Genomic DNA, 26,559 nt, shown 5'->3' on the forward strand with positions numbered 1-26,559 from the left:
ATTATGCATGGCAAAGACCAGATGAAAAAATCTAACGCATAAACCAAGAAATAGATAGTAAGAGACCCACATACATAGAGTTAGATCAACTGATGCACAAAGTTATTCTTTTTTGTATAAGAATGCTAGCTAGAAGAATCTTTCAAATGTCTAAGTCTCACTGATTTCAAAGTAGCTTGAATTAAAAATGCATTGTTCTTTAATCAATATCAAATATTTAAAATTTTTTTACAACAGTGTATTTGTGTATGGAAAATGAAGATATGATTACTGTGCATGAAACTCATTGACATTTATTTTAAGATAAAAAGCATTAATTATTCAATTTAAATGTGTAACTGCAACTTTCTGTTAGTGATAACTGTCCAGCACAGAGGACAAGTAATGTCATCTTCAAGGATAACCACTTGTTTAGCAACAGAAAAGTGCTGAACTCACTTGAAAAAAATGGCTTTTGTGTTATGGAGGAGATAGCAAGAACAATATGAATTGCTTGGTGGCTGGTGCATTTTGCATATTCCTATCTGGTGCTCAAGGATGAATGTCTTTCAGTATAAGGTATAGTTTTGACATGTCTTGCCAAAACATGTTAACACTCAAAAAAGAGCTCAGCTCTTGACAACAGAGTCTCAATTGTTTTCATGCCCTACAAGATGAAGACCATAATCTGTCCTCGAGCTATGCACCCACTTCCTACCAACATAGTGAGAACTACTTGTACAACTTCTACAGTGCCAAAGAAGAGTGCAGCCAGCCATCAAGGCTAGCATTTTACAACAACATAATTAGCCTGCTGCCTTGCAAATTCTAATACCTCTTCTTGAAGACCATCTCATAAAAGAGAAAGAAGTGATCTCAAGTGTTAGAAGGAAATTCAGAATGTAGTTGACTTTTTTTCTTGTAAAAGTCTGCAAGGTGATGGTCTTGGCAGGATCTTGGTTGTTCCTTTATGTTTGTGTTCTGAGAGGCAGCTTTCTAGATATTAGTCCAGTGTGTAATAGAGCTGTGAGCTATGTTATTTATATATGTTGCCTATTACAAAGCATTAGAGGAAGGAAACTGCATGCCCTCTGCCTCTGTCCACTGCAGCACTGACTCCTTTCTCTCTGGTAGGCCATGCACAAGAGCATGTGCCTCCAGTGGCCTCTTCTACACACTCCTCTTGTGCGGAGGTGGCAGCAGCTGCTGCTGGGACTGGCTCAGTACCATGTTCAGGAGGGAGCCTGCAGTTGCTTGGGAAGCATTTGCTGCCCAAGCAGATGTTTCCTGCATCCTCCGGAGAAGAGGAGGTAGAAATGTCAAATAGAAGCACCAAAAGCCAGATCCAACCTCTGTCCCACCAGTGGGGTGAAGGTATATGAAGATGATGTCTGCTTTGAAAATGGAAGCAAACACAGAATACAAGTATTTCATAGGTTCAGTCTATTTGAAGGCTTTGTTTTCTTTTGGTATATAAATATTTCCTGTCCTCACAGCTAGCTTCTTGCATTTTGTGTAAATCTGCTCCAATTCAACATGCTCCTGAAATAAAGCAAGCTATGAAGTCCTAAAGAATAAGCATACCTCACTTTTGTCTCTTTGCAATTAAAACAGAATGAACACTAACAGTATTGTAACTTGTATTTAATGCAAATCACGTTAGAACTAAAAAGTGGGTAGCAGGAGGATTCCTCTTTAATCTACTCTTTGTTTTCTATGCAGTTTCAAGGACCTGAAGACTTTTCTTTCTACTATACATGTGAATAAATGTCTGATTCCTGATATACCTTTTATCCTGCATTTTTAATTCAGTGCCTGACAGATGCCTGTAATAACCAGCATGCATGAACGGACAGACAACAAAATTGAAGGATAGCTTTTCAAAATACTACACACAAAGTACTGCTACCACTAGGGCCATAAAAAAGAGTAGCAGGTCCATTTGCAAGCTTTGTGTGACCTAGACAGCAAAACACAAAATGGACATTAAAAGTTTCCCCATAATTTATTAAAAAAAAGAAAAATTTAAAATCAGGAACAACTACACATTACTAAATGTTCTAGAAATGTATAGGTAGATCTATTTTTCACTGATATGAATGCTGAAGAAATAAAAATATTTATAATGGCTTAAGGGCTTCCACCCTTAATTTCACAAAACATAACCACTATAGAGGCTTTTGCTTACATAGAACAGGTATACTGAAAACAAAGTAAGTAAACGTTAATGTAGCACAGAGCGCTCTCTTTAATAAGCCAGAGTTTATCAATTAGGTTAGTTTTGGTTGCTTTTAGGTATTTTTGCTATATATCAAAGGCATTGTTTTTCATTTTTTCCCATCTTTTCTCTCTTTCTCATTGTAGTTTTTGTTTTCTGTGCCATTAGTTCTGAAGTTGGCTGGCTTTGGAAATGACACTCGTCTGTGATGTTGTCACTATAATGAGAACAACAAGAGAATAGACTGTAAGCACTGTAAAGGAGAACAAGATACCTGAATGGGTTAATCTTCAATGAGAAAATCAACTTGGCATAAAACAACCTGACATGTTATAAAAGCTTAATGCAAACTCCTGCCTCATTGAGAGAACATGGATTGTCACCAGCCTACATTAAAGCAATTTTTCACATCCAAGTTTCATTTTAGAACATTTTGGTACTAAAAGAACATTAAAAGTGGAAGTTGTTTGACTCCCATTACAGTAGGAGAGTAGGTATCACTCTTCAGGATGGAAAGGCTTAGGACTAGTACTGTTCAGGTTTGGACCAGGCAGATCCAGTATTTGATAAGAACTTCTTTTTCAACGCCTGATGAACACAGATATTCAAATGGGGCAGCCACACAATCCATGAAAAAATTACTGTTGAAGTATAGAGCTTACACTCTTGTTCTTGCAAAGGAGTTTGAAAATGAAAAGCCATCCCTCTACTAACTTCATCCAATTTCTTGCTCTTTTAAAAATAGTGTAGTAGTCTGCCAGTGAAATGAATTACTACCCAGGTTTGAGCAGTAGATCTGTTGCAGCCACTCAGTATCTATGACTCCATTTCCATTTTAAGAACAGCAATATCAAGCTTTCTTTCGTTTAGCACACTAGTGGAAATGTGTTCTTCAATGTTTGCTGTGATGTACTGCTTGGACATTATGATGATGAAAGCTATGATGAATTAGGGCAAAAACCCTCTAGGTTTCTAGGGCACATGGTATGAGAATGTTTGCCTAAAGAAGTGCCAAACATTGGTAGAACATTTTACAGAATTATCAATTTTACAGTCTCTTCTAATTATACGTGGATTTGCCTTGAGATATTAATTTTATGAATTCCTTTTATGTTGATTGATATTCTGAACCACAAAATGATCTGATGAAATTCATAGCTGCAATAAAACTCTCTCATGTTTTGCTAAATACACTTGAACTTTTTTTCATCTAATCCCCCCCAGTGAGGTTTCAAAGTTCCACTTCCCTAGTGTTTTCCTTTAAATATTTGCACTGTCATCAGAGAAGCACTATTATGACAGATCAGCTTCTAGAAAATATTAATTAGACTTTAGTTTTCAACTTGTAGTATGACAAACGCACATTTAACCAGTTTCACTGTCATATGCATATCCTTCACATAGCCTCAAAGAAAGGATAGTTCTGATAAATATTTTTGCAATTTTATAAAAAATAAATGTTAATAGCTCCAGTTCTTGTTTGCTTTTTTAAGTTATTCAAAATGGATGGTAGAAATGATCTTTCAGCTGCATTTCATCCTGCCTTTCACTTTAGGGCTGTTCTTGTATTTTGGCAATGAAGCACAGGCACAAACAGGGCAGGTATACTTGCTTATAAGGACAACTTGTGCCTGCAAAAAGAGAGGCAACTGTTGAAAAATATCATCTGTTCATATTGCGTAGGATGACAAACACAGCATCATAGCTGACCACAAGAGATATTTACTGGCTGTTTTATATGCTTAGTAACAAAAATTCCTCAAAGTTTCTAAACAGTAATGATATCTAAATACAGGATTAGAAAATCTGTACTAATTTGAGATAAATTAGTGTTGCAGTCTTGTTTAATGGACAAAAAAGACTTAATCTTGACTAAAAATCAGTTACTTTTTGGATCTGGAGAATATGATGTTATCATACGCTTACATTGTGAAAAGATGACACAATCTACAGTGTTTATTTGGAAGTGTAAAACAGACTGTTATTGAAGACTTCAAATACTTTACCAACATATATGATCTGAATACATTTTAAGCATGAGTTAACATTCAGGTCCTTAAGGAAAAACAAGAAGTTATCCTAGTTTAAGGAATAAAAAATCTGTAAAATACAAAATAACCCAGGAAATGTAAGTGAAAAGCAAAAATATCAGTGACCATCAAAATTGCAGGTTGGAAAGTGAGAATGAAATATAATTAAATTTAAATGACCAATGGAACTGAAGACATGATTTGAGCATTAAAGTCCATTTACCTCCTCTTTTCCAAAAAGATGAAAATAAAAACTCTCATTGTGGAATGAAGTAGAAGATTCATCCCTCTAAATGACACTGCAGATGGTACAGAAAGCTTATCATATAAAAAATTTCTTTTAAAATGTGTAATGTTCCCTTTGTTAAGATAAAGTTCCACCTAAGATTCTAAGTGGAACCTGCCGAGAACCATGCTCTGACACACCAACATTCTACTAAACTAACTTCTACTAAAATCTCATAAATCTGGGGAAATGCCAAGGAAATGAAAATTTGCTGAGATAATAGTAATATTTCAGCAGGGGAAAAAAAATAAAAGTGATGCTCCAGAAAAGAGTAGATTTGTTAATCACAAGTAAAATGATGGAGTTGTTCATTCTGGCATATATGTTAAATGTACAGTAATAAGAACAACATGTTAAAGTATAACTGATGCCTTAATTTCACGTAAGGTGTGAAGCCAACACACTTTTTGCTAAGCAAACTATGTCTGATATAGCTATCAAGCTAGTTGACTGCTGCAGAATACTTAGATGCACTCAAGTTATTTGACCCTGTATCATGTTATTGTAGTTTAAAGGCTTCCATTATCCAGAATTAATATGAGATGTACAAAACAAAAAACAAACCTGGCTTGCTTATCAGTCTCAAAATGTTGTTGCTGTGGGTTTGTTTTTAAACAAAACTGTCTCGAGAGGATTCATCTTTGCTGATAAAGTTTTCAGTGATACAGTAGTTTTTAAATGAAGAAGATGGATGACTGTGGCCAATTGATTGAAATAACCTGTGTAAATGGTGATAATCTAAATATAAAATAGGCTTAATATTACTATATAATAGGCATAACACATCTAAGACTCAAGACAGAAAGGAGATTATGGCTTGGAAAGCAATGACTCAGAAGAAGATTTATAATAGCTAAGAGCATCAGTATGGGCTTACTACAAAGTTGTGGTAAAAAGAACTTCACGTGTGAATAGAAAATGGTTCATGCCTTTGGTGAAACAGCTACAGCAATATGATTCTAGCACCCACACTTCAAAATGAATGAAAAGAGAGAGAGAAGACCTATAAAAACTATCTGGAGTTCACTTTATGTGATGCTAGAAATTCAATTTATTCAGCTTACTCAGATCCTGAGGACTGACAGAAGAACTGATACCTTTTTGCTTATTGATAGGCTAATGAGGCAAAATAGGATACACAAGGCAGACATTGATATTAGATAAATTCATTTAGGAAATCAGTCGTGGTATGACAAATGAGTTGATGAATTTCCATCTTTGGGATTCACATTAAGTACTGTTATAACACAGTACCACAGTGTTAACACGGTGCCAGGCTAGAGATTATGTTAGGTTCCGGTGCACAACACAATATAGCTCATGCACATGAGGAGTATGCACGCATGTAGATGTTCGAGGGAGAAGAAAGCCAGGCTTGACTGTCACAGTCATCCCCTGTAGCCTTGAGTGCTCCTGTTTTTCCCTTCACTTCATAGCTTCAGGGGAGAAGAGTTTGACTTGCATTTTTCTCAACATGTTCATTAGCTAGGCTGCACTAAGACTGACCAATGTAGGATCTTATCTTCAAGGCTGCCACAGATTATATGAAAGAGAGCAGGAAGGGATTTTATTTCCCCCCGGATATGCTACTGGGAGCAAGGCAAAGAGGCAGGCAGAGATTCAGTACAGACACTGGCCCACAGTAGGTCGTTCCTTTGAGGTATCAGGAGATTTCTTTATGATGTATTTGGACCAAATATCCAGTTCCAATGACAGATCTGGGTCTGGAAAAGAATTTCTTACCAGGTTTCACTACTTAACCTGTTCACTACTCATAGCAGGTCTTTGGTATTTTGGCAATCTGATCTCTCTCATTCCCTCTCATTTACCCATTAGATCTGAACTGTCTAAATTAGTAACATATTCAGGGGTTCAGGCACAATGTTGATCCTCCAAATTTTTCTAAATTTAGTGCAAAGTCTTAACAAAAAGCTTTGACTTAAACACATATCTGAGGGTAGGTGGTTTCACTGATCAAGGTCTTGCAGATTATAAATGGATCATGCTTTGAGAACTGCTGTTCTCATTCAACAGAGTGTTTAGACTGAACAGAGCATGTAGCTAAAACTGGATATATAAAAATTTTGGTTTAGATGACTAAGTAGTCTCAGCTGGCTTTGCACACTTAAAGCTACAAAAATTGCTTGAAATTAAGAAGCGAAATGAGCATGGTTTCATATGGCCCATAATGAGCAGGAAGATCAGTTCAGCTCCACAGGTGTTTAGTAGAGTTATATGGTTTCTATTCACATTTACAAGCCTGTATGGTTGCACCAGCCGTGCATGTAACTACTTCACATAGATTTGCTTAATAGAGGTAAGAAAGAAAGAAAAAGATATTTGCTTCATTGGTTAAAGTATTTCTCAATAGAAAACAGTCCCAGTCCTGGTTACAGAGATTTAGAAAATACAACATACAGAAGTATTACACTTTCTACAATTGGTGTCATGAAATTCATAAAAAATGGTGAAACTTCTCATTCTCATTCATCTCAGAAACCTCCAGTGTGTAGTTATTCAGGATAGAAAAAGGATTTGCTTACTTATTCCACATTAGTTTTGAAAGACAACTAAATCTTTAACAAAAAAGGAGATAAATACTTGTTTTAAATTCCCCTAAGCCATTCAGTACACCAAAGGCTTAACAATGTGCATATGGAATTTGCTGTTGAAGATTGAAGAGATTACAGGTTTTTCTGCATGGCACCCCTTTTTCCCTTCTTATCAAAGCAAATTAGGACAACAGTTCCAGATAACTTTTATATATATAAAATTTAATAGAAAATGATAAGTGCCTCTTTTTCCATCCAACTCATTAGATAAAAATCCAGAGGGAGACAGGTGAATGTGATCCATCTTTTATTTCTTGACAGCTTTCTGAGCTATATACTTGGGCGTAAACAGCTTCTTTCTCTGGGCAACTTTATTCACAACTTAACTGCTGGGCTAAAGGACTTACTGAGAAAGCTGAAAAGGAAAAGAAAAAGAAAAGTCCTAAGGCAAGAAACTTGTAAAAGCAAAGAAAACCCCCACTGTGAAACAAACTTAGAAACTGCCATTTCTCCTGAGAGATTTTATTATTTTTAGAAATTACATGTTCCAAGGCCTTTCTGGGATTACTGTTTGAAAAGTGGAAGATTAACTTTTTTTTTTTCTTTTTAAATAAAATTTTTCCCATCATTAAAATCTTGAGCAACTGGAATGGTAACTAAATTGAGGCATCAAGAAAGCGTAAAATATCAGAACACTGTCTGATACTCCAACCTGAGAGATCATCTCCACAAGAAGGATAATGCACTGTGTGTTAAGATCTGACTTTGCAGAACATCAAACAGATACAATTGGGCCTAGACGCATTGCAGAGTAACAGTACCTACGCTAAGCACCTACTGTACAGACCATAGCCTCTGTCTATAGTCAGAGGAAGTAGAGGCATCTTTCAGAGTATGATCCAGCGTTAGCTATAACACCTTATCTCTTGGAGATGTCTGTCCCATTTCTGTTTATTACAGAGGGAGCCTGAGATGACAAGGCCTTCAACTTAGGTATCTGAGTGAGATGGTATGAATATGGATATTGATGCACACCAGGTATGAGGTAGTTTACTCCATTTTACTCCATTTCAGGGCACTCTGAAAGTACCTATGGAATAGTTAATATATTATAAGTTATAAGCATTATATGTTATAAGTGAAGCTTACTGTGCACCACCTTCCTCCTACAGATGACATTAACCTATCTAAGCACAATTTGAAATCCAACGCAAGCATCAATAAGTTAAAGCTTTGGAGATACCAAACAACTCCACAACACCAATGCTATTGGTTTTCTTAGTACTAAACTTTGCTGAAGTTGTATTCCAAACGTCCTGAGACGAGGTGGTCTTTAAGAACTTTCTAGAGAGGAAGGGCACAAATTTACAGCTGTACAACAGACAAGAGGGTCATTTAATCTCTGAATGCGTGTTAAAGCATATCTGAAGTAACATTAGTATCTTTGAACAATTAGTGGCTCAGAAGCTTTCTATAAGAAATATTTTTGAATATATTCTAAGTATTCTATAAAAAACAGCTTCAACCTGTGCATGCTTCATACTCAAAGCTGTGTTTTATATGCTTGTCTCATACTAGGACAAGAACTACAATTTCTTTTGTGTTTCAGCAGTTCTCACAACACAAACAGGGGTAAATAAATCATTAATAAGCAAAACTTCTTATTAAATGCTAGAGACAATAAATTCTTCAGCAAGAAGGAGTTATCTCACTGGGAAATTTTTCCACGTAAATTGGAAAAAAGGCATTTTAAATTAAATGCAAGTTCCATAGGTCATGCCTTGTGTTCAGGAAAGGAGAACATGGGAAATAAATAATGTCTTTGATAGGAGCAATGCCATTAAAAAATTATCTAAAACTAAAGCAGCAATGACAGCAGATAATAGCAAATGGGTTGATTCATGACATTCTGTGCCAAAACATCTAAAATGTCTTCTTTACATTAAAATACTTGATATAAGGAGGAAGGAAAGGAAGGAACTTCTTTCTGTATTCCTGTCTTCATGAGGAAAAAAGTTGGATTCTTAATTCAAGTTATATAATTCAATTTTAGTGAAAACTAGACAGCAGAAAGCTGGATTTCACACAAATTAAGATAAAGATTAAGATTCAATTGAATTGAAGAATGGCCTGCTAAGTCATGTAAAATTTACAAGGTCCTTGTTTTGCCTTGTTTTAGCATAGATGGACCTCTTTCTTAACAAACACCTATACATTTTAAGACAGGCAGGACCCATGTTGCAGACTTTATCTCCTTCCCCACTTAACTGCTGTGCAAGTGAGCCTGTGAGCTTAACTGAAACAATGCGTTTCCCTCCATAAAACAGCAAGCACTTTTACTGCTGTCAAGTACACAGCTGAACCAGACCTGGTGGCACTCAATAAAGATAACCCAAGACGACCAATTTCAACAGGTTTGGAACAAGCAATCATGTCACCCATGCACACACAACCCTCCTCTCAGAAGATTTTAGTAAAGCTTTGTTCAGTTCTTTTGGCTCTAATTTCCACCCACAGGTTATGCAGAATCACTTCACATTAAGAAAAATTCAACTGCAAATCAATAGCCAATCACCATCAGAAAGACTGCTCTTTGAAGGTCGCCTTCACCGAGATGTCTGTCATTCTACCCAGGCCAAGGTGAACCTTCTACCTTCCTGTCCCCTCACAGGCTCCTTTTACAAGCATGCTTTTTCCCTACATCCCCAACATCTGATCCCAGCTCCTCAACACGCTTTGACCATGCACCCTTGTTGATCCAGTTCCTTTTTGCTTCTCCAGCCCAGCTCCTTCTACACTCACTTGCAGAATGAGCACCTTCTCTTATCAGCCCTACGCAAGGTAAACCAGAAGCCCTGTTAGTCATTAAGTGACTAAGATACTCACAGAGAAGATTAACAGTGCTTGACAAATCTCATATTACTGTTTGTATAGTTTTGGTAAAATCAAACCCAAATTTGAACCTTGACTCTGGTTTTCATTCTAATTAATTCCCATGCCTAACTAGTTCAGCTCATTTATTCTCCCAGCCTATCATTTCCATTACTGATAGGACGCATACCTTTATTAAAAAATAATTTTTCTCATAAGATGAAATGTAATTTCTCTAAAACTTATATGAAGTTGCACTGAAAGACTAAAGAAAATGAATATATACAAAACAGTTTTTTTCACCCATTAAAATGTCTACACTCAAAAATGCTAATATACATACAGTTGCAGATCCTAATTTATTTATACATTTTATTCCAGTTAAGCTCTTACACAGCATCCACAACAGTAAACATCAGAAACCTGGGACCAGCATTATCCTAATATCTCCCAAACTCTGAATTACCATCACTATATGCTTTTGTCATATTTGCATTAAAGTTTTCTAAAGCCAACGCTATGGTTTAAGTAAAATGTTTTAACTTATTCCTTTCCTTACTTAAGTATTCTAGTGGGCTTTACTCACCTATTTATGATCATAATCTTTTTCACAGTTCCCAGCGTGAAAATCCGTACCCCAGCCATGCTTAGTTCCTTTGAAAAGCCAACTTATTTCATAGCTGATGATAAATCAGGTGGGAACTCTTAGTAAGTTGGTGCTTTGGAACTGTTTGGTGACTGTTTCTGAGTTAAAGCTCTGTAGGACACACTACATCCTTTACCAACCTAGCCCTTTCCAGATTTCTTGTGAACCTTGTGTTCACTTCACACACATGCGTGCACACACCCATACCCCCTCTATCTCAGTGGTATGAAAATACCAGTTTAAACTGGCAGTCAACAAAGGGGAATAAATGATTACATAGGAAATGGAGGTTCTACTTAACGTGTAATGCAGGTTACACTCCTAAATGATAAAAAACAAAGCAAAAATCATAAATTGATATTCTCCAAACTATCCTATTAAGTCATAAGATGTTTCTAGAATAATTCTCCTTTACTAACTTCAGTAGCAAAATTCCATAATATATATTCTGTATAATCTCAATTTCTAATCCCATATAGAAAAAAACATAATAACACAACGGTAAAACTAACCAGAGGCCAGCTGAACCTCCTTATCTATAAACAGGATTGTTTTCTCTGAAGCAACTGATTTTCCTGTGCCAACCTTTTTTTTCTCTTTAGGCTTCTTTTTTTTTAATAAATCCTTCTGGGATTAGGCATATGATCAAGTCACAGCCGAATAACAATTTAGGATTAGTCAGATGATTCAATAATTGCCCACAGCACACTTTTAGATTGCAGAAAATGCTAAGTAACGTAACTTGGCTTACCTCTCTCTTACTGTGAACTAAATGAAGTTCAAAAATCCTGTACCTTTAGGGCATGTAGTACACATACAAGCAGTAACCATGGGATTGGGTGATGCATGGTTACTTATTAGACTACAGTAATTCAATCCTGTGCTTGGGACCTAGATGATTTAGCTGTATTAACCCCACGGATTTTCAGAGCAGACAGTTTCCCATACCTCCTCCTTCTCTTAGATGTCACGACTGCCTCTCCTCTTATTTCTTTTATTTTTTTATCTTGCTTTATGTGCTTTCACATTGATTGTCTTTAGCTAGCTATACTTTCCACAAAGTCCAAGCTCTTTGATCTATCTGATTATTTGAGCCAGCCTTATTTAATTAAATATGGATAACAGTATCAGAATCTAGTCAGAGAGCTTTTAGGAAGGATTCCAGAAAATATTAGCTCCATATTGCTTGAAAAACAACTTAGCTGTCCCTGTCTAAACTCTTATGTTTTCTATTCTATTGCTGCAATAAACCTAAATATTTTTAGTAAATCTCCTTGGTACAATTTATTCAAACAGATGTGCAATTTTTCAACTCAGCAAGTCCCCCTCTTAGAATGACTATCAGCACAATTAGCCTGATGATTTTATTCCAGATGCTGACATGATAAGGTGAAGGAGATGATTAATATAGGAAAGGAAAATAATGCTTATGCTAATATTTTACACCCAATGCTTAAAAGTCCGGGCTACTATAAAGTCAAAGAAAACTTATGAGAAAAAATACCAGGATAAATATCTTTAAAAAATAGAACTTATTTTAATTGCTCAGTTGAACTACATTTCCAAAAATAACAAGACTTGCTAACAACCTGTTGCTGCCGCTAAAGGAAGAACAGATTTTTTTTTTCTTTTTAACAAAGTTATAACAAATGGACAACAGAGACTAGGTAACAAATCAATATAAAGTATAGAAAACTTGACTTGAAGGTCTAGACCTCTTTGGGAAAGGGAAGGAAATCATTGGTAGGCAGTGTTAAGGAAAATTACAGTTTTAGATATATTAGGAACTCAAGAAACACTACTATGGAACTTGAGTTCTATCATGCTACTGGAGTTCTATTACTAGAGAAAATGTTAATAACATTGCAGAAAAAGCAGGCACGTTCAATAAATACTTCTGATCTAATTTTGGAATGCAGCAGCAAAGTATGCTTGTATTATATTAGATGCTAAATTACTATCTAGTGTATCTGAAGCAAGAATCAACAGGTAGAAAACTAGCACTACTAAATGCTTAACAAGAGCTCACTTCTGCAGACTGATGACAAATACAAAAAAATAAATAAGCCATTCATAAGCCACAGATGAGAGGGAGTTGTACATTGTCCTTCTTCTGAAGTCTTCAAACAAGAGCAAGGGCCATTCAGAAAGAAATACTTTAGCCAAACACAGCTTATTGGGATTAATCCTGGATGAAATATAATGTCTTATATTATGTTAAGATCAAGCTAGATGTTCAAAATTCTTCTGACCACAATCTTTATGAATTGAAAGGTCATGTAATACCATATAAAATGGAAGTCTTGGCTTCAATGCATCAACATACATAACAGCACAAAGGAAGAAGCCAGCCTAAATTTCATACTTGTAGAAATTAAAGAAGAAATGAAGTTTCCCAAGATACAAAGTATAAGTCCCAGTGGACTTGTAATCTGAAAAGTAATACCAAAAGCCAACATTGCACCACCAGGAAAAAAAAAACGAACAATGTATTTAGGAGCACAATCACGAAAAAAGATTTACTAAAAGGATTAGAGTTAGTCCTTATACAACCGTATGTTTAAAATGATAAAGTCCATCTAAAAGTATACTTCTCCCTCCTATTTCTCTTTGGGTGCGATGCCCAGTCACATTTTTTCCCGGCCATTAGCATTGCAGAATATTGTGGAAACAACCCCATCTGGTTTGCTTGGGCAGTCACAAAGGTCAGAAACTTCATTCCAGAGACATGTGACACCTCCACGCATAGAAGCTCTTTTTAGAAGTTCAGTGGCATTAGTTGGACAACTAGTGTTCAGATGAATAACGAAAGCATAGTTAAAGCTATAAATTCTTAAAATCCTCAGCACAAGGTGATCACACTGATGTAATTTGTGGACGCTTTGGGAAAAAAAGCTTCTGCTAATGTGGAATGAATATAATTCCTAGGCTTTGTTCTGTTGAAGTCACTATTGAATATACTAAGCTGTCTTACTAGTCAAATTTCTCTTAAGGAATGGGTTTATTTACTACTGAATATTGAAATGCTTACTGTTGTACAGTGCATAAGAAATGGCATGGTCCCTATTCTAAGGCAGTGTTAATGACATATGTTCTCAGCCTTGAGCCATTACAGTTTGTGACAAAACTTTTAGTGATCTTAATGAAGTAAGAACTGTTCTCAGGCATGACAGATCATAGCAGAACTGAGTCCCAAAATTTGTCTCTAACTAGCCAGAAGCTACTGTGAAGACAGACTGATTTGCTCTCCCTCTCTAGTTTTCTTACAGTAGAGGTTAAAGTGGTATCAGAACCATACCCAAGTGGAAATACTATTTTACCTGGGTAAATTATCCTTTAAAATCAGAATCTGAAAGTGTTGTGAATGATAATTGTGGTAACAAAAGTCACTCCATTCTGGAGTTCAGCATGGACAGCTTGAATGCATTTGCTTCGTATGTAAAATTAAACACCATAGTTAGGCTGATGCAGCCATTACTGTAGGCATTCCGAGACATCCAGAATGACTGGCACATCAACCATCATTTAATGTTTTTTTTGTGGTCAGTGTTTACTATATTGAGAGCCCATGAACTCAAATCCCAATAGTGTGGAACTGACCAAAGACCATAAGCTTAAAAAATAAAAAGATGAACCGTATTCTTCCATTTGCTTCCTTGATTTTCAGTCTTTTGGCTCCACCTTTTCAAATTGCTCCCTTAACTGCGAGGGTGGGAATCAGAGATTATGTAATCTCAGTTCTACAGTGGCTGATACTCCACAAAAGCATCACATACTGTGATCTTTACAATAACATACTAAGCACTGGAATAATTTTACTTTTTTTTCTTTTTTCTTTAATAAATAATGCTCTGCCTTTTAAAAACAGACTCAATGCATGAACACATTGAGTAAATAAAATATATTACACTGATTGGTCTTCAAAGGAAGATACGGACTTTAGAGTCTTGAAATACACACAAAGAACTAAACATATTTCTGAAATGTGTGCTTATCTCGGCTTTTAAAAGGAGCTTGCTTTTGGGGCTGTAAAAGTGTGACAGTTTCTACATGGCTAACTTTCTTAATAGAACTTGCTGAAATATGGCAGAAAGAAGCAATTCCAAAGAGTGAAGAAACATCAATCATATGACTCAACTTTTCACTAAATTCAATGTGTGTGAAGCAAATGTAGTTGTGAGGCATTTTATGAACACAGTTCATTTTACACAAATGCTGAAGACAACAAAGAAAAGATGGAACAAATAAAACATTCATCAGGCAATGGCAATTGCTTATTCACTTTAAATTTTGATTAGTTTTTGGCAGATTCCAAGAAGGAAACCTGAAACTGAGTAACTTCTCTGAGAAGTTACTTCACGTAGCTAGATAAAAGTTCATACAGGACATTATCCATAAATCAAAAAAATGGACCACATGCAAGCTCACAGAAAAAGCATGAGTATGGTTAATTACTAAACATTTCCTTGGAAATGCTAGATGGTCAACTAAAATACTTTAATCTTCATTTAAAACTATACTGTTGTTCTACCATTGTGTTATATGGTAATAAACCTAAATACAAACATTGTCCAATTGTAGCAATAATGTAAGTTAGTCATTCTGTGTAACAGGATAGTCTTAACTTTTTTGTATAACTTAATGAAAGGAAACATAGTAGAGTGAAAATTGCTGATAAGACTGTAACTACAGCATTTCACAATGTATGGGCTGATTAGAAGTGAAACAAATGATTTGTCACAGTATTTTTTTTTCCCCCAGTGACACCACAGCTTAGACAAAAAAAATGAAGAGCCAGCTGTGATTTGTTCTTAAGTTCTAAGAAGCTTTTCACTTTGATGCTACAAGTCTCATTGTGAAATAGGAAGGAGGAAAGAAAAAAGGTCTGCCTCAATAGATTCACTTAGGACAGCTGATAAGTGGAACAGTGACTATATTTGGCAGAAGCACAGATGCAGAATATCTTGACCCAGCTATAGGCTGCCTGCGGAGCTCTCCCCAGAATAGTAAGGAATTACATATGGTAAATGTTACGTATTTCAGCCTGTAATCATGAAGTTTCCATCATCTTAAATGTGTTTTTGAAAAGGCCTTCATCCTGCATAATCTGCTTGCTTTGTTCTAGGTATTCATTTACAAGCAGCATTCAGAATTGAGCCTGTTAAGAATCAGTAATTCCTATAGGCGTATCTTTACACTTCAGATTTTACTTTTAACTTCAAAGGTGCATGGTACAATACATAAGGATGGCGTCTTGTAACCAGTTCAGTAGTAGTTTAAGTCGATGTGATTCATTTTGGTTTCAGGAAAAACAAGAATGCTCAGATGAGCAATTTTGGTGTCTTAATTGTAAGGTGAATACCTCCCAACTTCAGGAGTAGTGAGAAACATTTGGGGCAGTGATTTCTTAAAGCACTTTGGCTAGATCTACAAGAGCACATTGTTTTGTATTCTAAGAGAAACTGGATAAAAATATGTATCAATGACATCACATTTCACTAAATGAAGAGAAAACTTTAGCAGAGTCAATACAACTCTAATTTTCAGGGTGCCTCCATTATCATATCATGTATCTGCATCTATTTAGAGGTACAGAAATGTTTCCATAGACATCACAGAATCACAGAATCACAGAATCGCTGAGGTTGGAAGGGACCTCTGGAGATCATCTAGTCCAACCCCCCTGCTCAAGCAGGGTCACCTAGAGCACATTGCACAGGATTGCATCCAGGCACGTTTTGAATATCTCCAGAGAAGGAGACTCCACAACCTCTCTGGGCAACCTGGTCCAGTGCTCTGTCACCCTCACAGTGAAAAAGTTTTTCCTCATGTTCAGATGGAAGTGTCTGTGTTTCAGTTTGTGCCTGTTGCCTCGCGTCCTGTCGCTGGGCACCACTGAAAAGAGTCTGGTCCCATCCTCTCGACACCCTCCCTTCAGATACTTGTACACATTGATGAGATCTCCTCTCAGCCTTCTCTTCTCCAGGCTAAACAGGCCAAGCTCTCTCAGTCTTTCCTCATAAGAGAGATGCTCCAGTCCCCTAATCATCTTTGTGGCCCTTCGCTGGACTTGCTCCAGTAGTGCCACATCCCTCTTGTACTGGGGAGCCCAGAACTGGACGCAGAACTCCAGATGGGGCCTCACCAGGGCTGAGTAGAGGGGGAGAATCACCTCCCTCGACCTGCTGGCAACACTCTTCCTGATGCACCCCAGGATACCATTGGCCTTCTTGGCCACAAGGGCATATTGCTGCCTCATGCTTAACTTGGTGTCCACCAGCACTCCCAGGTCCTTCTCCGCAGAGCTGCTTTCCAGCAGGTCAACCCCCAACCTGTACTGGTGCAGGGGGTTTTTCCTCCCCAGGTGCAGGACCCTGCACTTGCCTTTGTTGAACTTCATGAGGTTCCTCTCTGCCCACCTCTCCAGCCTGTCCAGGTCTCTCTGAATGGCAGCACAGCCCTCTGGTGTATCCGCCACTCCTCCCAGTTTTGTATCATCAGCAAACTTGCTGAGGGTGCACTCTGTCCCTTCATCCAGGTCGTTGATGAAGAAGTTGAACAAGACTGGACCCAGTACTGACCCCTGGGGGACACCACTAGCTACAGGCCTCCAACTAGACTCTGTGCCACTGATCACAACTCTCTGAGCTCTGCCATTCAGCCAGTTCTCAATCCACCTCACTGTCCACTCATCTAACCCACACTTCCTGAGCTTGCCTATGAGGATGCTATGGGAGACAGTGTCAAAAACCTTGCTGAAGTCTAGGTAGACAACATCCACTGCTCTCCCCTCATCTACCCAGCCAGTCATTCCATCATAGAAGGCTATCAGATTGGTTAGGCATGATTTCCCCTTGGTGAAGCCATGCTGACTACTCCTGATCACCTTCTTGTCCTCCACATGCTTGGAGATGGCCTCCAGGATGAGCTGCTCCATCACCTTTCCAGGGATGCAGGTGAGGCTGACTGGCCTGTAGTTCCCTGGGTCCTCCTTCTTGCCCTTTTTGAAGACTGGGGTGACATTGGCTTTCTTCCAGTCCTCAGGCACCTCTCCTGTCCTCCATGACCTTTCAAAGATGATGGAGAGTGGCTTAGCAATAATGTCCGCCAGCTCCCTCAGCACTCGTGGGTGCATCCCATCAGGGCCCATGGATTTGTGGGTGTCAAGTTTGCTTAAATGATCTCTAACCCACTCCTCCTCCACCAAGGGAAAGTCTTCCTCTCTCCAGACTTTCTCTCTTGCCTCCAGGATCTGGGGTTCCTGAGGGCTGGCCTGAGCAGTAAAGACTGAAGCAAAGAAGGCATTCAGTAACTCTGCCTTCTCTGCATCCTTTGTCACCAGGGCACCCACCCCATTCAGCAAAGGCCCCACATTTTCCCTAGTCTTCCTCTTGCTACTGATGTATTTGAAGAAGCCCTTCTTGCTGTCCTTGACATCTCTCGCCAGATTTAATTCCAAACGGGCCTTAGCCTTCCTCATCGCATCCCTGCATACTCTGACAACGTTCCTATAATCCTCCCAAGTGGCCTGTCCCCCTTTCCACTTTCTGTAGACTTCCTTCTTCTGCTTGAGTTTTGCCAGGAGCTCCTTGCTCATCCATGCAGGTCTCCTGCTCCCTTTGCTTGACTTCCTACTCATAGGGATGCACCGCTCTTGAGCCTGGAGGAAGTGATGTTTGAATATTAACCAGCTCTCTTGAACACCCCTTCCTTCTAGGGCCCTAACCCCTGGGATTCCTCCAAGTAGGTCCCCGAAGAGGCCAAAGTTTGCTCTCCTGAAGTCCAGGGTTGCGATCCTACTTGGTGCCCTGCTGCCTCCTCACAGGATCCTGAACTCCACAATCTCAAGGTCACTGCAGCCCAGGCAGCCCCCAACCTTCACATCTTCCACCAGTCCTTCTTTGTTTGTTAGTACGAGGTCCAGCAGCACACCTCTCCTTGTTGGCATCTTGGTGTCCACCTGGAGTTTAGCATATTTGGATCTGAAGGTATGCTTTCTAAAATATGGTTCAGCACACCACCATTTTCATTCACAAATGCACAAATCTTCTTATTAGGTGTGAAGTTCTCTAGACACTGCCATTGTTTTAAATGCCTTTCTGTGCCCTTGCAAAGATATGAAATGATAGTCATTATAGTAATGAAAAAGACCATTAGAAAGAAAAATAAGAAACCAAACCTTTTAATTTAAAGTGAAGCAACCTAATAAAATGTATAGCATTGACTATTATATTATTTTCAATAAAATAATATGCACACTTGAACTACTTCAGATAAGTTACCACTAGTGATATGAGTTTCTCCTGGTTTTGTTTTGTAATTTTAAATCTATACATATTAAAGATCTGAGACTCAATGACTTCATATGATTTAAGACAGTTTTGGCAATATCTGAAAACCATTGCTCCTGCTTCAATTACATTTGTGATGGATGCTAATGGCCCGACAAGTCTCTTTACTGTACAGTAACATGCAACACAAATCATGGTACTAGCATTGTAAACATGCTGCTTTTAAAAACTGAAATTGCCAATAAAACACTTTATTTAATAGTGTTTAACAAGAGAGAGATATGCATATACAAAAAGAAGCCATCACAGTAACCATGATTAATTTTCTCTCTTGAAATTGCAAGCCGTGAATAAAATCTTTAGATTATTGGGGGTCTTTTCTTCCCCCACTTGTAGGCAATGGAATACTTTGGGGAAAATTATTTAAAATGACTGCTGCTAGTATGCCTATAAATAGTATAAATTTACAATTATAATTAGTATCTAGTGTTCTTCACCTTCTACTTGAAAGTGTTTGAATGATGCACAAATAGAAAACTGGAAATATAAGCTAAAGGTTGCTCATTCTTATAGCTCTTCTCCATAGAGCTGGTCCTGGCCGTCTTAGAAGACAAAACACTCCAAATACTCTGATCTGGTCAAGCAAATAAAATATTACTATTTATTGCCTGAAAATGTATGCATATTTTCTCTGAAACATCATACCAATCTCAACTCCTGTTCAGGATTTCACTATTTTGTGCAAATAGTTTTGTGTAGTACCAAGTCTGAGAACTTAGCAACAAAACATCTATTATTCTTTAGGTAATGTTACCTAATTCTTTCAATTAAGGTGCTCGACAATGTTTTAAAAAATGAAAAAATTTATCTGAAAACTAGAATGAAGTACAGGAAGAAAAGCACTACACTAAATATATACGGAAGAGTAAAACCTATATACTCACGAGGATATTACCAATAAAATGGAAAGAATGGGGAGAGAGCTTCTTTTAGCTTTTCTCTCAAAAGGAAAGGATATTATTATCAAGTAACCAAGGTTTTTTATGCATCTTAGAAATATTTAAAGTGTGGCTGCCCTGGCCCAAGACATACCTACATGCAAATGAAGGACCCAGCAAACACTTAAGCAAATTAAGGGGCAGAAAATTTGTAGTAAATTGTACAATAAAACAGGTAATCTCACTCACAAAACAAAAGCTACTTTCTAAGATAACTACTTTATGTGCATGCTTAAATACACTAATGTTAAAAGCTTTTTCTCTTGATCTCTTTGTGATTTTTAGATACATAAAACAGTCAAAAAGTTCCCCTAAAACTAGAATTACTTTATCATTGGATAGAGGAAGCAAAAGATTCATTTACAGAACATTAAAGAAACTTTGCATATATTAAAGAGAAAAACAGAAGTGAAAGTATACTCAAACATCATGCAATTTATCAAAGTGCTAGCATATGCAGGAAAAATCAAGCAAAAAATAATTTGAATTTAATCTGAGAAGCCTTAATTGTGTTCCCTGTCAAACCCCATTCTCCCAGGATGTTACAGAGTGGAAAACGTATCTTCTGTTTGTGCTTCAGAGTACTTGAAAGGTTAAAGCAGTTAAACCTCTAGCTAGATATGTTCTTTCCTCTTAAATAATTTCATTCAGATCAACACTCCTACTCATGAGCACCCCAAGTCAGGAGACCACTTCAGTAAATATTTCTGTCATGCTTAAGCATATGCTGAATCAGAAATTTGATGAGCCAAAAACATTTTTTCTAGACAGTAGATTTATACAAACTCTTGTGCATAAAGGAAACCCTTAACTTCCAGCACATTATTTCTCTTGAACTGGTGTGAAGACAACATTATCCCCTTTTGTTGTCACTGCTTTGATCCCATTGATAATGCAGCTAAAAAGTATGAACTTATTCTGTCAAAATAAAATAAAAACTTATGCAAGTTATGTGCGTAAAAGGAATACTATTCTACGTTCTGAGAAATCCAAGCAAAATCAAAGCAGATAATTTCTTTTTCATCAAATCCCAATTGCAGTGTTTTAATACCATAATTTGTGATTACTGTGTTGTAAGGCCCCATCTCAGTCAGATCTCCCCACTAGCATCATCATATGAAGAATTTTACTCAACCCTTCTCATTGACTCTTCTTGGAGTACGTAAATCATTCATCAAGATGTGCTTGTCAGAACCACAATGCAACAATGCCCTCAAACTTATCCTTAAACTTATGTATGCTGTAATCCTACTACTCTGAATATCATTGCATGTGTTCTGAGATAATCACCCAATATTTTAATGGACAAGGGACCTTTAAGAGGTGACTATAAGCACACAATTTTCTTTAAATTCAGTGCAGAGATTTAAATGCAGTATACTGATGTCCCGAAAATATTCTGCAAACATTTCCCCAGAGCAACAAATTAAAAAACAGAAAATCAACTCTAGAAACAAGCATTTTGGGAAAAATCAAGACATTATTGAAACTGTGGGGGAAGAATATTGGTATACTTCAATATACTGTTTGTGATTACCACTAACATTAAATGTGCAAACAAGACTTTACTAATACTCTAAACACTTCTCTGAGTCCATTTAGTCACAATCACAGTTTAGTTTTCATGGATGATGAAGCAAAAAGCCTAACCAAAAATACCAAGCAAAATTTACAGAAAATCTTCTTCCATTTATTTTTCTTAACCACCTACTCTACTAATTATAGACATAGCATTGCTATTGACAACTGATATAATAAGAGTTTTGTATTTCCATCAAGGGATATAAAGAGAAAAGCAGCACTGAGCAGTACACTGTCTTGATACAAATGAATAATATAGCATGTATATCAGATAGATCCAGATTACACTCTGTTGTGTTCAGATTCCAATAAACACATTCATAACAGAAACCAACTTTCTACACCTGTGTGAGGTGAAGGATACAACTGTTATGAAATCATCTTAACCTCCAGCCTACTGTATTTTATATGCACAAAAAGACTCTCAGGTAGATCAAATGGAATTATTTCATTTTGCATTTCTTAAAATAGAATGTGGAGTCACTTATAACTGATTAGAGAAACCTTGCTCTTTTTCACAAGAAAAAAATGATCCTTTTGATTCAAGTTGCAGAATGTAGGTTTCCTACTGCAGTACTCGAACAATTCAATGTGGATTGCTTGTATTAATATGAAGGAGCAACCAAGATTCACTAGTGAGCATGAAAACAAAAAATTGCACCTTAAACCTAACGATAGATCAAAGTCCAAAGGAGGAAACACAAATCTTTATCCATTATGCCATCTGTTCTTCCATCGGCCCCTTCACCTGCTAGTCTTACTGTGTACAGTAAAGCTGCCAGACAAATGGAATAAACCTCTGAAAAATTTCATAAGAAAAACTTCTGTTAAAATAAAGACATTCAGAGCTGTTGCTTAGTGTCTGAGAAGTTTAAGACTTATTTAGTTCTCCTAGAGAAGATCATAATATCACTTTTAATGTAAACTACATTTTTCAGGAAAAAATAGAAGAAAGTAAAGTAGAAAAGAGTTTTCAAATCTGAGGATGATTTTCTTTTTTCCTCAATTTTCCTTTTCCATTAGGCCTATCCTAAACCTCTTCCCATTCAAGAAAGATATACTCAGCTTTCTTATTTCTTCAAAATCATAGCTTCTCCACCTGTGCGTTAGCAAAAGCTCTGAGCTATAGATTATCAATGCGATAGCAGACAGAGACTGAGTGGTGCTGTAACAATAAAAACTTGAGAAAAAAACCCTCTGTGTGACCCATTTATAGTTAGGGATTCTTTTCTATATTCTTGAAGAAATGACAAAAAGTCATGCAGGAAAGAAATTCTTTTGCTATAGGACCACTATTAGGAATAACCCTGTTTTGTTTTTAATCTGTTGAAGGTTTAATTACTACTTGGATCACTGAAATAAAAAAGAAAATGTGTAGAGAAAGGAGCAGATGACAGCCTGTAACCTTTATATTCTATCCTGATTGTCAGTGTTCATGTGTACTACAGAATGCATCAATAACACAGATATTGTACATTAGCTTTACTGCAATACAAATTTTAATCTTATGTCATTAATTATTTAAATCTAGTGATTTTCAAGTTGTGGTCCATGAATTCTCTAAATGTTTGCCAAAGGTAATCAAGAAAAATGTGCATATTATGAACAATATTACTGTAATTCTAGAGAACCTATATGAGAAGAGCAACTATGGGAAGGTTTTAGGCATCCACAGCATAAAACAATGGTTTCAAACCTTCTTTAAGGCCAAACTCACTATTAAAATCTTAATAGCAGGACTATCTGGAATGTACATATGAATAAATTTAATGTAAAGACAAAAAGAAACTAATCTAAAGTTCAAATAAAATCTCAAACTATACAAATAATTTTTGTAAATCATGAAAGAATATGCTTATTTCCTTTTCTACATTAGATATTCTTTAAAAACCTTAATTGTCAAAAAAACCCCACCCCAACCAACCCTCCAAAATATCTTACCAATGATAAAAAGAATTTCCACTGCAATGTCACTGACAGTTGTGCTTCGAGTTGTAGACAGCTCATCATGGCCAATAAAGCAAACATTGTAAGGTACAGTCACAGCAACATAAAACGTTGCCAGTAAAATAAGCCAGTCCCAGCCGGCTTTAAAAGTGCTAAAATGCAACAGTATGAATTTGGATTTTTTTGCATCTGAAACTTTGTATTCTGGAAATGCTGGTTTATCTACAAAAACATTCTGAAAGAGAGAGAAAAAGAAGAAATGAGACAGAACAATAATTTCATCACAGAGATGCATTTCTTCTAATGCAGCCTTTTTTTTTTCAAAATAGACAAAGAAATTTGGCATACTCAAATACAGACAAGAATTGATGCTGTAAACTACCTTTCAAATACATAAACACATTTACTAAGTATTTCAGTCTCAGTCACATTCTGTGAGTTTTTTCTATCTTCTGGAAGGAATATTTACTAAATAAAAAACTAATTATAAACTATTATAAAAATAATATCATGAAATGCTGAAACACAGATTATTCTTCACTCTCAGTGGAAATTATTCAGCCTAGAAAAAATGAATCAAAGATTACAGTCATTTAACCTGGCAGTTAAAATTCACAATATAATTCAGGTATTCCCTCAAAGCCATATCAGTATGGAATATTGAAAATTTATCTGAAAAATAAGTTAGAAAAACATAGCTGATGTTTTCAAATGATTCAATACAGAAAAGAAGCAAAGCAAAGTGCCCCAGTATCTCTGTCCACTTCTCTTACTCAGAATTCCCTCCCACCTTTTGTCTTTATACTTACATTTTAAATTTTGGAATCAAAATATGGTAATATAGGTCCTAGTTTGAAGTAGGGCTTTTTGATGCTAGTGAAATGTAAAGAAGAAACTAAATACTGTTCTGAGATTTTAAGAAAAACTGTCTCCTTTCACAGCCTCTGCTTCTAATAACTATAAGCATATATCTTTTTCCCTGGGCTCTCATTGTTGGTGCAGACTCTCAAATATAATTCCAGCAAATTTTTATATGTAATTATTAATTTCTTGCGTCTCTCTCATTTTCCTCGATTGACTTTCCTCCTGAAACTTAGTTTCATAAACGCGGAGAATTATTCTTTTTTCTGAACATACTTCTTTAAAAAGTCTTTCTGCTGTTATATTTTTGGTTTTGTTTATTGTTTGGATTTGGTTTTGCAACATTCACAGGGTTCTTTATGAACTTACTTATAGTTACTAAGAAAACACAAATGCTAATTTAAAGAAAGAATCGGCATTACTTCCGTTACAGAATCACAGAATCGCTGAGGTTGGAAGGGACCTCTGGAGATCATCTAGTCCAACCCCCCTGCTCAAGCAGGGTCACCTAGAGCACATTGCACAGGATTGCATCCAGGCACGTTTTGAATATCTCCAGAGAAGGAGACTCCACCACCTCTCTGGGCAACCTGTTCCAGTGTTCTGTCACCCTCACAGTGAAAAAGTTTCTCCTCATGTTCAGATGGAATTGTCTGTGTTTCAGTTTGTGCCCGTTGCCTCGTGTCCTGTCGCTCGTGAAAACATTAATTTACCCTCTGCAAAGCTGGGAACATTCATATGAAAAGTTTCCTAAATGAAGTGTGACTTTCTGGAGTTTACTCAATATAAAGATTTTCAGCTAGAGTAAAGCCTTGAGTTTTCATGGATTTTTGGGGGGTAAATGGTGATTATTGAAATGAAATAATTGAGATGGTAAGGTAAACTGGAAGCTAAAATTATATTTTAAGAAATTTCATAATGTGGTTTTCCTGGGGTAAAATAAATGTCTATGTAAAGTATAGCTAAATGCACTGTCTTGATACCTGAACTGTAACAAATACCATAGTATGCAGAAGCACACTTCAGTATGCTTTACTCCTCTTATTACGATAAAATTGTGATTAGGACTTTTCTCAGATATCTACTGACCTTCTACAACACATTCTTTAAAAGAAATGACAGTAAACAAAAAAAAAAGAGAGGAAATAAGAATTAGCAAAGCTAATTAGACCATCCTTTGCTCTCAGAAGCAAAGTAACATAGGTATAAAAGGAAGGTGAAAAAAGGAACTTGTATGAATTACACCTACATTATTAATTTTTAATTTGTTCTTCTCTCTTCTTTGTAGGTGTCCAGAGATGTGATAAAGGACAGCTCTACTTCGTCTTCGTGCTGAATCAAAATGCGACCCTGCCCTTCCTCTTCCTTTCCATTTTTCTGTAGAACAGAAGCGAGAGTCCCTTAAACATCAGGAGATGCCACTTCAACCTTTGAGAGCTGAACTATTGACATTTTAGCATTTGGTAGAAATAAGACTAAATGTACAAATTACACACACTTTTTCTAGGTTTTGCTTAATCTTTTGCAGTTAAGATGACAAAACACCTCTTCTGAAGGGAAAATAAGAGTCACTTTTAAAAGTCGAACGCTTCACTCAACTCAGAAATGATTAATTACAACATATTATTTCAAAGATAAGAGAAATGTACTGTTTCAGAAAAAAAAATAGTAGTAGGTGGTGCTTACTGACCAGAGGCAAGAGTGGCTAGGATTAACCACTTAAAATGTCCTTAAGATAGTCCTACCTTCTCTTTATTTCAGGAAAAGAAAAAAAATCCTCCTCTTGCAGTGTGCTTTAAGAACAAAGAAGCTGACTTGTACTAGGCTTTTGTTATGTCAGAATATGCTAATCTACAACCTTGATCATTAGTAATATCCAATTCTTATTTTCATGTCTTTAGATTTCTAATTTTCCTACCACGTAGCAGTCACTTGACATATTCCTTGGTGACATGAAATCCATTAAGGGAAAACACTGAACATTGCGTTTTGGAAAGTTCTGTGTTCTTCCCTCCATTCAGATGTCTGAAATTGTCAATCATGGGATCAAATTTTGTTCTTGCTTATACAGCAGTAAATTCAATGCAAGTCCGGTGACTCTGATGGAATTACAGTGAATTGATGCCAGGGTAAATGAAAGTAGGCATTCTGCAATGTGTCAGGACTAAGAAAAAAGGAATTGTGAGAATAAAGGAAAAAACTGTCTGTCAAACAGGTTTAATTAAAGTTAATTCAATGCATACAAATGAGGGGGGGGAAACAATTAGCGCAGCCAGAAATTAACAACAAGCAAAACAGG

General features: G+C 36.6%; 1 protein-coding gene across 1 annotated transcript in view; it reads right to left on the bottom strand.

Moving 5' to 3' along the window:
- Positions 1 to 26,559, bottom strand: part of KCNH8 (potassium voltage-gated channel subfamily H member 8) — a 207,709-nt gene that overhangs the window by 80,049 nt on the left and 101,101 nt on the right. The window contains exons 4-5 of the mRNA XM_067292476.1: positions 25,510 to 25,637; positions 23,394 to 23,634 (exon numbers count right to left, since the gene is read on the bottom strand). Of these exons, the coding sequence (XP_067148577.1) occupies positions 23,394 to 23,634; positions 25,510 to 25,637 (369 nt within the window). The remainder of the gene's footprint in view (positions 1 to 23,393; positions 23,635 to 25,509; positions 25,638 to 26,559) is intronic.

This window comes from Apteryx mantelli, chromosome 2, assembly GCF_036417845.1.
Source record: "Apteryx mantelli isolate bAptMan1 chromosome 2, bAptMan1.hap1, whole genome shotgun sequence".
In the NCBI taxonomy this organism is placed as follows: domain Eukaryota; kingdom Metazoa; phylum Chordata; class Aves; order Apterygiformes; family Apterygidae; genus Apteryx; species Apteryx mantelli.